This window comes from Microtus oregoni, unplaced genomic scaffold (assembly GCF_018167655.1).
Source record: "Microtus oregoni isolate MIOR12 unplaced genomic scaffold, Mior012 000016F_ref0000370, whole genome shotgun sequence".
Classification (NCBI taxonomy): Eukaryota; Metazoa; Chordata; class Mammalia; order Rodentia; family Cricetidae; genus Microtus; species Microtus oregoni.
In genome coordinates this window covers 24,421,157-24,436,822 of record NW_024543075.1, presented here as the reverse complement: position 1 = coordinate 24,436,822, position 15,666 = coordinate 24,421,157, and the positions used below count along the sequence as shown (strand labels likewise).

At 38.0% G+C, this 15,666-nt stretch overlaps 1 protein-coding gene across 1 annotated transcript in view; it reads left to right on the top strand.

Annotated features, from left to right (window-relative positions):
- The window catches only part of LOC121457679 (phospholipid-transporting ATPase ABCA3-like), a 121,256-nt gene that overhangs the window by 22,862 nt on the left and 82,728 nt on the right, over positions 1 to 15,666 (top strand). The window contains exons 5-7 of the mRNA XM_041666601.1: positions 4,804 to 5,063; positions 7,928 to 8,038; positions 8,766 to 8,883. Coding sequence (XP_041522535.1) covers positions 4,804 to 5,063; positions 7,928 to 8,038; positions 8,766 to 8,883 — 489 coding nt within the window. The remainder of the gene's footprint in view (positions 1 to 4,803; positions 5,064 to 7,927; positions 8,039 to 8,765; positions 8,884 to 15,666) is intronic.

Below are 15,666 nucleotides of genomic sequence, written 5' to 3'. Positions count from 1 at the left end.
CAGGTTCAGGTATCTGGTTTTAAGTTGAAGTCTTTGATCTCTTTAAAGTTGAGTCTTGTACAGGGTAATAAGTTTGAACCTGTTTAGATTCTTCTACATACAGCCATCTATGTTTGACCAGCACCATTTGTTGAAGATATTGTCTTTTTTTTCAAGGTATGTTTCTGGCTTCTTTATCAAAAATTAGGTGTTCATAGGTGTGTAGATTTATGTCCAGGTCTTCAGTTCAACTCTATTGATCAACAAGTCTGTTATTTGTGCCAATACCATGCTGTTTTTTACTATAGATCTGTAGTAATCAGGGATGGTGATAACTCTACCAATTCTTTTATCATTCACAATTGTTTTAGCTACATGGATTTTATGTTTCCACATGAAGCTAAAAATTTGTCCTTTCAATATCTGTGACAAGTTGTGTTAGAATTTTGATAGGTATTGTATTGAGTCTGTAGATTACTTTTGATAGGTGTTAAGAATATTTTCTAACAGAACCTCTCCACTGGTACAAAGAATTCCAATCAGACCAGATTAAGCCAAATTAAATGTCTGAGTTTAATAGATAGCAGACTCCCGGATGACTGGGAGCATGGCAGGGGGAAGACAGAGGGAGCAAGTGCAGACACAAACCCAAAACCACGTGTTCCTTCTCTGGGCACTGCCTAAATACCCTGTAGGAGGGGTCAACGCTTGGCAGACTGGGAGTTGGAGTCCAAGCACCTGGCAGGCTGAGAATTAGAGTCCAAGTGCTTGGCAGGCTGGGGAGAAACCTCCAACTCAGTATTACTTTCCAGACTCTTTGGATATAGGGGTGTGACAAGGAGCTGAGGTGATATTTATGACCAACATTTTAGGCTCTCTTTGGATAAATGGGTGTTGGCTCCAGTCTGGCTACTTCCTGCAGGCAAGGGGCGACTGACATAGGAGAGGGGAGAGCTGAGAGTTGGCGTGCTCACGCTTAGCGAGAAGTGTGACTGGGGCAGCATCTGGTTTGCTGTCATCCTGGAGTCGTCATGCAGCTGCTTTTTGTGGGGGAAGATAAGGCAAATGGCTAGGAGGAAAAAATATTGTTATTACTGGTCCTATGCATTAACTGCCAGAAAGAATTGAACAGGGAAGTGCCCTGGTTGGACAGGTAAGGCTCGGGTGTATCAGATACAACCAGATTTTAGTCAGTAAGAGTCCTCCATCTAGGAGAGTTGGTACCAATGGTGAAGTCCCAGGAGCTGGTACAGGTCTTATGGCATTGTCTGGGGAGGGCTTTGTAAGTTGGTCTTGGCCCAGGAAGCAGAAGTGACCTGTAAAATGATGTAGGAAACTGGCTGGGGTTAGCAAAAGGCTCTAGAGACTTAATTTTTTACCAGACCTGATTTTGATACAGCAGTAGAACTTTTCCAGGAACCTGTAAGAGAACTGGAACAGATTTATAGTTGGTGTCGTAGCAAAAAAGCTATTGCTTTGGTTAAGACAATTAAAGTAACTGGGAACCCTGGATTTTTAAGATAGTCTGGAAACCTGTTAGGCACACCTGTTTGTATTTTAGCAGGAAACATTAAATGTCATGGATGAAGTAACAAGTTAACAGCACCTGGGTTGTCAAATGCCATTAGACAGATCTGGGAGGGATGAATGAGCAAAAATGAGACAGCTTTTTAGCTATGCAGGCAATCCCAAGTCCTTTCCCTAGTCCTTGGAGAATGCCAGTCTTAGAAGCAGTGCTTGCCATTAGCTGCTGAGTACAAGAAGCCCAAAGGTTTTTCCTGTTGGGGGAAGATTTAGTCTTCCTGGCTTGGCAGGATGAGAAGATCAATTCCCAGGTGAAGCATCCAGAAAGCTAAAGAGGTGAAGGTGGCCTTGGCTGTGTGGATGGCTATGCCAAACCCAAAGGCAAGGCCTGGAGGCAAAAGGTCTTCTGTCTTCTTGGAGGAGCTGAAGGGTGCAGTGGAAGCTGCATGTCTGTGTTAGAGGCTCTTGTTAAAATGCTATGCCCTCAGATCTGTAAAGGCACTTGAAAACCAGGTACTATTACCTATTATTTTAAACTGGGCATATAAGCTAAATTTAGATGTGTAGTTTATCCAATTAGTTACATTTACCAATGCTAGTAGAATACTAGCACATGTGGAAACTTACCAAAGATGGAGGTGAGGTTAAAATATGGTGGCTACCCACATGTTTGTATTTTTCCAGAGTTGTTGTAATCTAGAAGTACATATACACACAGAAATATAAATCCATGTACTCACACAGATATATTGTGACCACATCATTCTAATAGACAAATAGGACACTTTTGGAAACCTGTGTCAGCTGACCAACTTATAAATTCCAGCACAGTGAGGCCTCTGCTGTCCTCCTCCAATGGAAAAGGGAGTCGGGTTTAGATCCCTGAATCTGGAAAGTGAAAAGAGCTGCCATGCCTCTGGATGCAGTAGAAGCCCTGCTGACTAAGGAGGGGAGGAAGTGGGGGGGGAGGACAAACCACATGGATCAGCGGAGAAGAGGAGGTGGAAGCGGGGACGGAATAAGAGTGCTGGCTGAGAATAAGCAGAGGAGAGGGGGCACGTATCTAAGAACCGTGGACTTTTGAAACATTGTTAATTTAGGTTGGATGGCCCCAATTTAAAATGATTTTTTTTTTTTTTTGTAAAAGGCCGCTTAAGGACGTTTGAATAATCAACCTGGAAATGTAAGGACCCACAAGCTCATGCCTGTGTGGCTCAAGCCTGTTGCAATGTGTCCACCAAACAAAACCCTTGAGTCATGAACAGGGGTGCATGAGAAGTAGATGAGAGGCCTCTCCCAACACCCAAGTCCCATCTCAGCAAAAGGCTTGGCTTTTGCAGAGTGGATCAGGCTTTCGGCATGGCTGAGACTTCAGTGAAAGCCGGAAAAGCACATGGGTCACCCCAGGGAACCCTACTAGCATAGAGAAAAAGAAGGGGAACTCGCCTGAAAGCCAATCTGCCTGGTGAAGAACATGGGGGGATGGGCATTTTCCAGCAAGGTGGCACTTCACCTATGGGAAAAACAAACCCATCTTGGTGGGACCTCCAAAATGTTAGGAATATTTTCTAACAGAGCCTCTCCACCAGTGCAAAGAGTTACAATCAGACCAGACTAAACCAAAGTAAATGCTTGTGTTTAATAGGGTCTTCCTGGGTGACTGGGGGCATGGCAGGGAACACAGAAGGAGCACACAAGCAAACCCCAACCACGTGTTTCTCCCCACCCACTCCAGCCTAAATACGCAGTGGGAGTGGTCCTAACCCTCTCCAGGGAGGGGTCAGTGCTTGGCAGGCTGGGAGTTGGAGTCCAAGAGCTTGGCAGGCTGGGGTGACACAATATCTTCCATCCCTGAGAGTTTCTCTTCCATCCCTTGTATTCTATTGGTGATGCTTGCATTTGTAGTTCCTATTCATTTTCCCAGATTTTCCATTTCCTGAGTTCTTCCAGTTTGTGTTTTCTTTATTGATTCTGTTTCAGTTTTTAAGTCTTGATCCATTTCCTTAACCTGTTTGTTTGTTTTTGTCTTTCTTGAAATGATTTATTGATTTCTTTCAATTTTCAGGGTTTTTTTTTTCAATTTCTTGAAGGGAATTTTTCATTTCCTTTTTAAGGGCCTCTATCATCTTCATAGTTACTTTTAAGGTTGTTTTCTTATGCTTCAGCTGCATTGGAATATTCAGGTCTTACTATCACTGGGTTCTGGTATTGCCATATTGCCTTTTCTGTTTTTGAATGTATTTTTACACTGGTATTTATACATTTAGGCTTGGGATGATTATAAGTATGGGTGTTGATTCTTATGTTGTTTTGGTTGTATAGATGTTTTGTTTGTTTCTTATCTTTTTTTTTTAATTGTCTTTTGTCATGAATGGTCTAGGGTTCTGGTGATTGGCAGATTTTCAGGTCCAGTAGGGTTGTCTTAGGTAAGGTTTGTGGGAGTTTGGGTGCCTCGATCCAACATATCTTCATGTTCTTCTGATTGATGTTGACTATTCCTGTGCCTATAGAATCTGTTCTTCTACTGATATGGATTGTGCCTGTGCCTATGAGTCTGTTGTTCTTCCAGTAGGTGTAGGTTGTGTTTGTGCTTATAATCTGCTGGGGTTTCAGGGGAGGATGATCAGGCGGGTGGGGTTGGGTGGCGGAATGGGTCTTGGGGCAACAGAATCCAGTGGGTGGCGGTGGTGGTGGTACAGCCTGGAGGGAAGTCTCTTACCTGTCAACTGGCTGCTTGGGACTATACCAGAGCAGTGGAGTTCCACCAGAGTTGGGGGGCAAGGCCCAGATGCTTTACTGTTGGTGAAATGGGAGTGGGCGAGCATAGGATATGCCCTGGGTTTAGAGTCTGGAAGTTGGAGCAGTCCAGCTGGGAGGCCAGTCACAAACCTGTTCTTCTAAATGGTGTGGGTTGTGCCTGTGCCTATGGAGTCTACTAGGGTTGCAGGGGAGGGCTGACCGCCAGGAGGATGATAAGGTGGGTGAGTTTCTCTGGGTTGTAGAATTGGTGTTGGGGGAATAGAATCTAACTGGTGGTGACAGTGGGGGTGGTGCAGTCTGGAGGCAGATTTCTCACCTGCTGGCTGACTACTGGGGATTGCAGCTTGCTAGTTTTATTAATGTTAATATTTTAATTTGGATAAGATACAAATTATATTCAACCAGAGAAATGTATTTTATGTCATATCTATGGTAGGTTCTGTATATTGCAAGCTGAAGATTATTTGTATTTGTTGTATCTTCCTATGTCTGAGTTGCTCCTTAGTCTATTTTATTTAACCATTCATTTTTCTCACACAGGGTATATCACGGAAGGATTCTTGGCAGTACAGTATGCCTTGGATGAGAGCATTATGTTGTATCATGAAAACAGTGCTGGGAAAAAGCTATTTGATGAAATTAATGTTCTCATACAAAGATTTCCATACCCAGCTCATCCTTATGATAAATTACTTTGGATCTCCAGTCCTTTCTTTCCCTTGATGTTCATACTTATGTTCTCTTCCATTGTACTTTCCATCATACGATCCATTGTGTTTGAAAAGGAAAAAAGATTGAAGGTAATATGGCTTACTTTTTGATAGTCAGTGTAAAAAAGCACATATGCGTGTATGTATTATACACACACAGGCTGTGGATATTTTTGGAAAGTTAATTACTGTATTGTAAATATTCAGCATTTATGGATAGTGCTTATACCCCAGCAAAGCAACAAGAGACACAAATATAAAAGAGTGAGTCCTGATGGTACCAACTTCACAAGCTAGAAGAGTTTCAAAGACAAACTTTAACAAAGAAACAGCAAAGAAGAAAACTGAAGTCGAGGAGGACAAAAAAATATTACTAGATGAACTTGAAGTTTTTTATACTTAGAGTAGCAATGAATTTCAAATACAGCCCACTTCAGGGATAAATTAACCTAAGTCCTAATACTATTGGTCCATTAACTGATACACGATTAATAAAAAATCAGAGACCGAAATTAGCGTTCAATCTGAAGATCCAAAAAGCAACCACTGACTCTTACCTTAACCTCAATCCGAAATGGCAATCTCAGCCTGAGACTATACCTGAGAGCTTTTTCCCCCATTTTATAATCCTCTCTAGAACTGGGATTAAATTCATGCACCACCCTGTTTCTATGGCAAACTAGTGTGGCTCCTGGGATTAAATGTGTGTGTTACCACTGCCTATAGGGTCTGTAGGGCTGAGCAGTGGGACTGTTTTACTATCTGATCTGATCTTCAGGCAAGCTTTATTTATTTATTAAAATACAAGTAAAATGCCACTACAATTAGCACCAATATTCATTTTCTTTCACAATGTTCATGTTTTCAACAACAACAAAAAAGTTACTAAACAAATGAAAAAGCAACACATAGTAAAACAATACAAAGAAACAAATTGATCATCAGTAGTAGACTTAGGAAAGACACAGATGTTGGACATAGACAGGGAAAATTTCACAAAACACACCCATAGATGAAGAGTCACATTCAATCAAATGACTGCTGAGATAGAATCAGTTCTTCCCCAGAAAGATACCTCCTGCAAGGTTATCTAGTCCCTTGTGTTCTGCCCTAGACATGTGTGCATCTGAGAAACAACTAAATGGACTCAGGAGGGCACGTGTGTGTGTGTGTGTGTGTGTGTGTGTGTGTGTGTGTGTACATGCGTGTGCTTGCATGGCAACAGTAATTAAAGAAGTAGTCAGGAATTTGGGGGTTGGACACATTAGGAGCTGAAGGGGGGAAGAAAGGGAATGAAAATGATGCAAATACAGTAATATGGAATTCTCAAATAATTTAAAAATGCATAGATGATGGAAACTGTGTTTAATATTCTAAAGACTGCAAGTATTGAATTATCTAAAATTCTTGGGGTTTGTGGGTATTTTTCACATTTTTAGTGTATATGCCATCCACATGTGTCATGGCATCTATAGAGGTCTGCAGACAGTTTCAAGAGTGAATTCTCTCTACTACATGCTCATTAGGGATCACATTCAGGTTGTTAGGCTTGTCAGGCATAGCGACAAGCCCCTTTGCCTGCTGAGCCATCTCTGCAGCCTGGGAATTTTTTTATAGCAATCTTAATTTCTGAGTTTCACTGGAATCATGGAGTTCATACGTAGTTGTAATTAACATGTGTACTATTGCAGTGTAGTAAAGATGGACATGATCAAATACACTATATAACTGAATGAAAATAGCCTATGTGTTTTCATAAGTGAAATTTTCAAAAGAAAACATCCTAACAGTACTTAGGAATGCTTTTAACAGGTTTATCCATAGATAAATAAAATGAGGAAAGAACTAGAAAAAGTGATCTCAAGACAGGTGAGATTACAAAAAACTGAAATGTAGAGAGAAAAATGTAAAATTCCAGACAAAATCACCCAAAAAGTATAGAACAGTATCAAATGACGTAACACATGTAATTGGATTCCAAAAAAGAAAAAAAAATGAGAAGAGAAAAGAAATTAAAGCACTGGAGGAATTTTTCAAAATTAATAACATTAAAATGCAGATACAAAAAGCTCAGAGAATTCAAAGATAAATATTGCATGAACATGTGTTGCACACACCTGTACATGCACACACACACACACACACACACACACACACACTGGCTCATTATAATCAAATTGCTAAAAACTAAAAGCACAGAAAAAATCTCAAAAGCAAATAGCAATAGGGAAAAAGATACATAGATACCTGGAAAGGAAGCTTTTGTAGGGGTGATTTATCTTCTTTTTCCCTCAGCCATTTATTTTTAATTTTTTATTTAAATAACTTTTTTCATTTATTTTACATAGTGGTTGGTGATTTAATGTGAAAGCCAGTGAAATGATTCATTAGCTAAAAGAGTTTACACCACAAGCCTGGAGACCTGGATTCAATCTTCAGATCCCACAGTGGAAGGACAGAACCTGCTCAATGGGGTGTTTCCCATGACTGCTCTTAGTGCTCTTGGGGACTTGCTTAGTTAATCTAAAGCCCTTGGGAGCATTGTCATTCCAAGTAACAGCTTTACTCAAACCACACAAACACAATTTTTTACTTATAAAAGGAGAAGGGTATATGAGAAATAAATGCTATTAAGGATGTGTGAAAAGCCCATAAAATAAATTTTAAAGGAATAATTGGAATTTTTTTATTTTGTAAACCCCAGATGTAAAATTGAAAAAGACCTCTGAACTCAGAAAAATATATATGCATATATATTTTTAAAGAAAAACGTTGACCTTACTTACTGTATAATTTTGATAGACTTCTAAGCCTTGATTTTTTCTCATTCTTAAAATAGAGATAATATTGACCATTTTTATAGCCTTTGTAGTAAAAAATTCAAATAATGATGTGTGAAAGCATCCTGAATTCCAGACATTTAAAATGCTTAGTTTATGTTGCCTATTCTACAGGAATACCAGCTCATAATTGGGCTTAAAAATTGGATCATCTGGGCTGGCTATTTCTTCACGTTCTTCCCTTTATATGTCATCATCATACTTTTGATATGTGCATTACTCTTTGTCCAGGCAAGTATCTAGTGTCACGCTGTACAACAGACAAAATTAATCACATATGTGATATTGAAACTGCCTATTAATGCTTTTTCTTAACATAAGAAGAAGCAGGTAACATTCTTTTAAATGTTTAACTCAACTATTTACAAAATATTTTACAATGTAACTATTTCTAAAATAATGTTATATTCTTACTTTTTATTTTTTCCAAAATCTAGTGTTTTGTGTTACTGTGCATTCCAATTCAGACATTAAGTTTAAATAGAAAATACATAATCTATTTTAACAATGTTGTAGTTTTGTTTAAATTTAAGACATCTTTTAAAGAGTAAAATTGAGTTCCATAGTCATCCCAGCTCTATTTCAAGTGTTCTATAAGTGCACATGGCAAATGACTACTCCAACAAGCAGGTGAGTTTGGGTGGGTTGAATCTACCACACAGTCCAGTAAAAGACGAGATACACTGTGGACTTACTGTTTCCAGGTTTGCAGTAGAATAAACTGGTTTTTTGTTTGGTTGGTTGTTTCTTTTGTTTCTTTTTTTCTGATCCTTCTAGAAAACTCAGATGCTGCTGAGTCTCTTGGCAAATCTTAACTTCCTGTCTTTTGAGTCTCACCAGATGAGTGGGGTGATCTATTTCACTAGGGGCCATACTTTTGTTTCTTTCCTTGTGTTTACGTGACACTAGTTATAGTGTTACCTGATCTGATGTCATGATTGTTTTATTGTAGATTGCAAAGGAGCCAGTTTTGCGATACAGTGACTCTGGTTTCATCTTTGTCTTTCTTACATGTTATGCCATCGCGTCTATATGCTTTGCCTTTATGGTTAGCACTCTCTTCAATAAAAGTAAGTCTGTATTTGCAGTTCTCTCTGGCTAACTAGAAACACTGCCTTGCATTCTAACATACAAAGGGAATTATACATGAAACAATTTGACAGGAGTTAGAACATTAAGAATAAATGTGCTCCAGTGTACATATAAAGAAGATATAAAATGATGACATTAGAACTAAACAGTGCTTCCTATAGAAGTTTATTTAAATTGCTACTGAAAGCGAGCACTTGCCATATGGCAAGACTCTAGGAAGTGGTTCTTCATGAAAACTCACTTAAGAATAATAGGTTTCTTCAAATCACACCAACATGGTCAAAGTAGACATTCTGTAGAAATATATTTAAATAACTCACAGGAAATGAAAGGAAGTAGAGGTATTAAGATAGTATATCTAATGGCAGAAGAATCAAAATAGTGACAGACTTAAATTCACTATATCAGTAATACCTTAAGTGTTAATCCTCTGAATACCAAAATTATAAAACATAGCCTTGATGGAGTATCACTGTGCCTAACATGTTTATTTAGGATATGATTTTTTAAAACTTTGTTGAAACGTTTATCTAATTATTCTTTATCGATTAAAAATTGACAGAAAGTGAATGATCAGAGAAGCTGTGGAGAAGTCACCAGTGACCTGCTAGCTCTTCTGTTCTTTCTTCCAAAAGGAATGAGATCCTCTCTGTGCCATGCCTTACTCTTTCCCCTTTCCTCCAAAAACTCTGTGGTTAATTTTAGTCACCTTCTGATTCAAATCAGACTTTATTATCAATAAAAAACAACTTATACCATGCTCCCCCTTTGTCTAAATAAAAAGGGAAGGTTTTAACTCTGACATAGTAAAACTATATTCAATAAGTACATTAACTGTATACAAATATATATGGTAAAAATCACATTAACTACTGTTCAGTCCATTTGCCTTTGGTAAATTTAGAGGAAATACTGCATTATCTATCCTATCTTGGTGAGTGCAAAATGTTGTACCTAATTCATTTTCTATCCTAACTTATATTATCAACCCAGAACTATCTTTTCTGTCTCTCAAACTTAGACATTTTGCACCTTTTTGTGAGTTTCTTTTCTGAATTTGGTAATAAGAAAAACTATAAATATCTAGTCTTCAACTCCATCAGAGACCTGAGAAAGATATATTACCTAAGTAAATGGGAAGTGCAAAGCAAACAACTTCCAAAACTAAAAAATAACAGAAATAGCTGGCTGCCTGGACAGTCACCCATCTACAAAGTTGGGGCATTCATATTTAGCCTACAGGCCTACAACAACTGACAGACCTTTCTGTGAAGCAGGAATTTTGAAGGACTGTCCTACCTTGTCTTAGCAAAGTTACACAGTTGTTTCTTTTGTGTCCTGCTTGTCCAACCTGGAAAACACATTGTCTGCAGTTGAAGCAAGGAAAATGTCTTGCCCCATAGCTAACTTTTGCCACAAGGAAGTAAATTCCATATGGAATTTCTTTTGTGCCTATCATCTTCTCTGAAGTATATTAGTGCTTCCAGGAGCAGACAAGTCTCATTGTCATTAAAAAAAGAACCTTATATTTTTTAAAACATCTTAAAAGCCATATTCTGTAGATTTCTGAAGTATTTGAAGATGGTCCGTCTATCTAAAATATGTTTGACCTTGAAAACATACCTAAAATGACTACAAGTTTGATTGTGACTAACTACTAACCTGCAATTCTTTATTATTCTAAATAGTTTGTGATAATAACTTTCAAGGACTAGAAATTTACATTACATTCTTAAATGAGCAGCAAAGGAAAATGAAATTGTATATTTAATTAATGAAACCTGTACAATTTGCCCCTGGGAGGAGGTTATTTTCTGTTGGGTGAGTGCAAGTGAACTTGGTCAACTTGGATACTCTGCGTGTAGCTTTATTTGAGTCCTCTCTTTGTCCTCTTGTTGGAGCTATTGCCAGCTGCATGTCTAATTTTGGGAGCAAATATAATCAGCAAGCCATACTTCTTGTCCCTCCCTCCCCAGTACTTCCATTTATTTCTGTAGCAGCAGTGTACACCAACTCTCCTCTATATTGCCTTTTTGCTGGAAAATGTGTGTTGAATAAAATTTTCTATAGAAATTATAAAGCCGGGCGGTGGTGGCGCACGCCTTTAATCCCAGCACTCGGGAGGCAGAGGCAGGCGGATCTCTGTGAGTTCGAGACCAGCCTGGTCTACAAGAGCTAGTTCCAGGACAGGCTCCAAAACCACAGAGAAACCCTGTCTCGAAAAACCAAATATATATATATATATATATATATATATATATATATATATATATGCACAGTAAGTTCTAACAAAAATAACCTTAAATTTGTATCAATATATAAAAATATCTTAGAATAGAAGCATATACAGTATAACAAAAATACCTCAAATTTGTATCATTAAACAAAAAACCATACCAATTTAAAATATTTAAGACTAGTAGTTAAACTACTTTGGGTTTAAAAGTAGATTCAATAATCTTCCCCTTTATCCTATCATTTCTGTATCCCCTTTGTTCTCTTCAGAATGCAGTCCCTGAATCTATTCTTCTTTGTTCAGCTTTTTTCCTGACCATTCCCAATAACAACTGGTAACCAACCCCGACCCAAATGATAACAAATATCCATAGCCCACTGAATGACCAAAAACCACCCACCCCACCTCTTGGGAATGTGGGTGTTGTGTTCATAAAATTACTTCCTGCTGTCTGGGGGTGTCAACATCTCTAGGGGAACCTAAGAAAATTGAAATAATAATCAAGTCCTGAGAGAGCTAGCTGTATCATTTGTTGTCATTCCCTGTGTAATGGGAAAGTGTGGGACTTATCTGAAGTCCTGGCTGGAGTAGTGCATAAGGCTGGACCACCTCAGCTAGCCACCTTGAAACTGGCCTAAGCAGTGTATGTTACTTCTTTTAGGTAGTGGAATTTGGTTATACAAAGAACAAGTGGGACATTTCCTTATAATTTCTTTGGCTTGTTGTCAAGTGATGGAAAAATGTTTTTGTAAGCCCTTGCTATTGAAATGGTGTTTCTTATGAAATTCTAAGGCTTCTAGCATATTTCCTACCAATAGCTGATAAATTTCATCATTACCTTGTGCAAGAGGGCCTGCTAGGCCCATGTGGGATCTGATATGTATTATATATAAGAGACAATTTCTATTTCTGATTTCTTATAATTGAATAAATAACAAAGTTAATTCTGCATCATCTGGAATAAGTGCAACAGTTTCAATATATAAAACAACTCTTTCTGCATATGGAGAGTACATAACTATATGAGGAGGTTTTGAAAATCTAATAATACCCTGAGAAGAGCATAAAATTCTGACTTTTGAACAGATTCATAAAGACTCTGAACCATTTTGCTTTAATTTGCAGTCTTTTAAATCAATCACTATAATAAATCATCCTTTGGATAATAGAGAAGGCAAGGGAAGTCCAGACTGTAAAGAGCCCATTGACTGAATCACCTTAATAGTTCTTAAATCTGTTACTATTCTCCATTTTTCAGATTTCTTTTTAATGACAAATACAGGAAAATTATAAAGACTATTTGATTCATTGATATTTTTGAGCCTTTAACTGTTCCTGAACCAGCTGTTCTAGTGCTTTTAATTTTTATGATGTCAAAAGTCATTATTCCAACTAGACAGGTTTGTCAATTAGCCATTTTAAAGGTAGGGTTATTGCTACCTCTGAAAGATCAGCAGCTATTGTGTCCTGTTTATGTACAACCTGAATGATTGTTGACTATTTTTATACTATCTTTTAATATTTTTTTCAGAAATATATGTTAGCTTATTGTTTGTTTCTGAGATTGGAGTAATGTTAATCTGGATATTCCATTGCTGTCATAATTCACATCCCCATAAATTCATTGCTATGTTAGCCACAGATGGCTTTAATTTTTCTCTCTGTCCTTCTAGCCCTATACATTTGACCCATCTTACACTCCATTTTACATGAGATAAAGTTCCCTGAAAGCTTAACATTGATCTCGCTAAGAGGCCAATTTGGATGCCAAGACTTTAGTGCAATTATTGTTACATCTGCCCCTGTGTCTACCAAACCTTCAATTACAATGCCATTTATTTGTATTTTTAACTTTGGTCTTTGACCATTTATAGAAGTTTACCAAAATATTTACTTTATGGCTTCTTCTGATATTTTATCTTCTAAAACTGTTCTGTCATCCAGAACAGTATGGTTTTTCATAACAGGTATTAAGTCTTTTAATTGCTCTGTGGAGGAGTTTCCTCAATGCTGACAGGTAATGACTGAACCAAATTTGATATGGGGGCCTACTAGAGGCCCCCTTTGGAATTTCCCAATGGCAAAGGATTACATTGTCTGTGCCATGTTGATCTGCATTTGTTAGTCCAGTGTTAGCCTTTGCCACACCTGCATATTCCAGAAGACTAGAGTCTTCTGTTTGGATTCTTTCTAGAAAAAAAAAACAACATTGTTCCTAGGAATACCTTGTCTACAATCCCTCTTAAGATGGCCTGGTTTATCGTAAAACATCTAACCTTTTGATTTTTCTTAAAATTCTTAGACATCATTTCTATTATCTATGTATCATAAGCATAAGATCCAATACCAGCTGTATTTCTAATCCTTTCATCTATGAGTGCTAATTTTTCTTTTAAAGGCCAGATCACCCTTTTATATTCTGAGTTATTATTTCCAAAAGCCAAAGATTCAATTATTATTCATCTGATTTCTAAACCTGATATCATTCTATTACAACTGAAGTCAATCTTTGTTAAAAGACAAAACAAAACAAAAAACAGTGAGGTCTTCTTTTGGGCCTTGTATAATTTTAGTGAATGGCTCAGTCCTCATTTCTGATTATTCAATCTTATCCCAAGCATTCAGAGCTGCTGTATGGCATAGGGCCAAGGTGTCAACTATTCCTTTTAGGTCTAGGGCTCCATCTGGTACAGACCCATGTAGGTCCTGTGCATACTGCCTCAGTCTGTGTGCTTATTGTGTGTCGATCATGTTGATTGAGAGGGCATTGTTTTCTTGGTGTCTTCCATCCCCTATGGCTCCTACACTCTTTCTCCCTCCTCTTCCACAGGGTTTCCTGAGCCCTGAGAGGGAGGATTTGATAGATATATCCTATTTAGGGCTGAGTTCAAAGGTCTCTCATTCTTTGCAAAATGTTTGGCTGTGGGTTTCTGCATTTGTTCCTCCCAGAAACAGGAAGAAGCTTCTCTGAATATGACAGTACAGAATGTCATTAAAAGTCATTATAATGCTACTTTTTTTTAGAACAGCAATGTTTGGTTTTACCTTAGATCCCCCTGGCCTCAGATTCTTGGTCACCCAGTGTCAAGTATTGTTTCCATCTCCTGGAGTGAGCCGTAAGTCACGTCAGATATTGGTTGGTTACTCCCACAAGCTTTGTGTCACCATTGCACTAGCATATTTGCATTCAGGACACCATTGCAGATGAAAGGGCTTTTACATTTTGATATTTACATTTCTCCTTTGGCAACCTGTAGAGTATCTTCCTGAACCAAAGACACTAGCATGTAGGGGTGAAGGCACTGTGGAGGCACCAGCTCGACTTCTGCTGTTCAGTGGGTTGTGTAGGTATTGTCTTCAGTCATGGGGCCTTGCTGTCAGTTTATAGAGAAAAACCTATGATCTTAGAACAGCCTGGGTTGTTTGAGGGTTCTTATGGGACCCCTTTAGGCAATAACTCAATTAAATGTAATCCAATCTTGGCACTAGAAGCTTTGTTTGGTAACAAAAGATGTCTAGTTGGGGCCTGTCCTCCCATTATCTAAGGATTTCATTTAGATAACCTTCATGTATGTACACATTTTAGGAAGCTTCCATTAAATTAAGTTTTCATGCTACCCCTCAAATGGCCCTTAATTTTAGCTGTCTTTCCTCATATTCCCTCCTTCCTCCCATTACCCCTTTCCACTTGATCCTCCCATTACAGTCCCCCACCCCGCAGCCCGTAGTAGCTATTCTATTTCCCTTTCCTAAAGAGATCTATCTGTAACCTCTACTTCCTTACTCTATACCTTACTTCTGTTATTCTGTGAATTTAGTTGCTTATCAATGACTTATTAGCTAACATCTACATAAAAGCAAATACATACGATTTTTGACTTTCTGGATCTGAGTTTTCTCACTCAGGATGGTATTTTCTAATTCCTTCTGTTTATCTGCAAATTTCATTTTTAATGGCTGAAAGTAATACTCCTTCATGTGAATGTACCACAATTTCTTAATCCATTCATCTGTTGAGGGGCATCTAGGTTGTTTCCAGTTTATGAATAGAGCAACAATGAACATGGTTGAGCAAGTGTCCTCGTGATATATCTTTTGGGTATATGCCTTGAGTAGTACAGCTGAATCTTGAGGTAAATATATTCCCAGGTTTTTGAGGAACTGCTGTACTGATTTCCATAGTGTCTGTACAAGCTTGCACTCCCACCAGCAATGGAGGAGTGTTCCCCTACTTCACATCCTTGCTAACATGAGCTGTCACTTGTGTTATTGATCTTAGCCATTTTGACAGGTTTAAGTGTAATCACAATCAATTCCCTGAGGGCTATAGATGTTGAATATTATTTGAACATTATTTGAAGTGTTTCTGAGCTATTTTGAGGTTCCTCTTTTGAGAATTATATTTAGATTTGTACCCCATTTTTTATCAGGATATTTTCTTGATGTTTAGTTTTTTGAGTTCTTTATATATTTTGGATAGTCGCTATCAATGGTATGTGTAGTTGGTAAAAATCTATTTCCATTT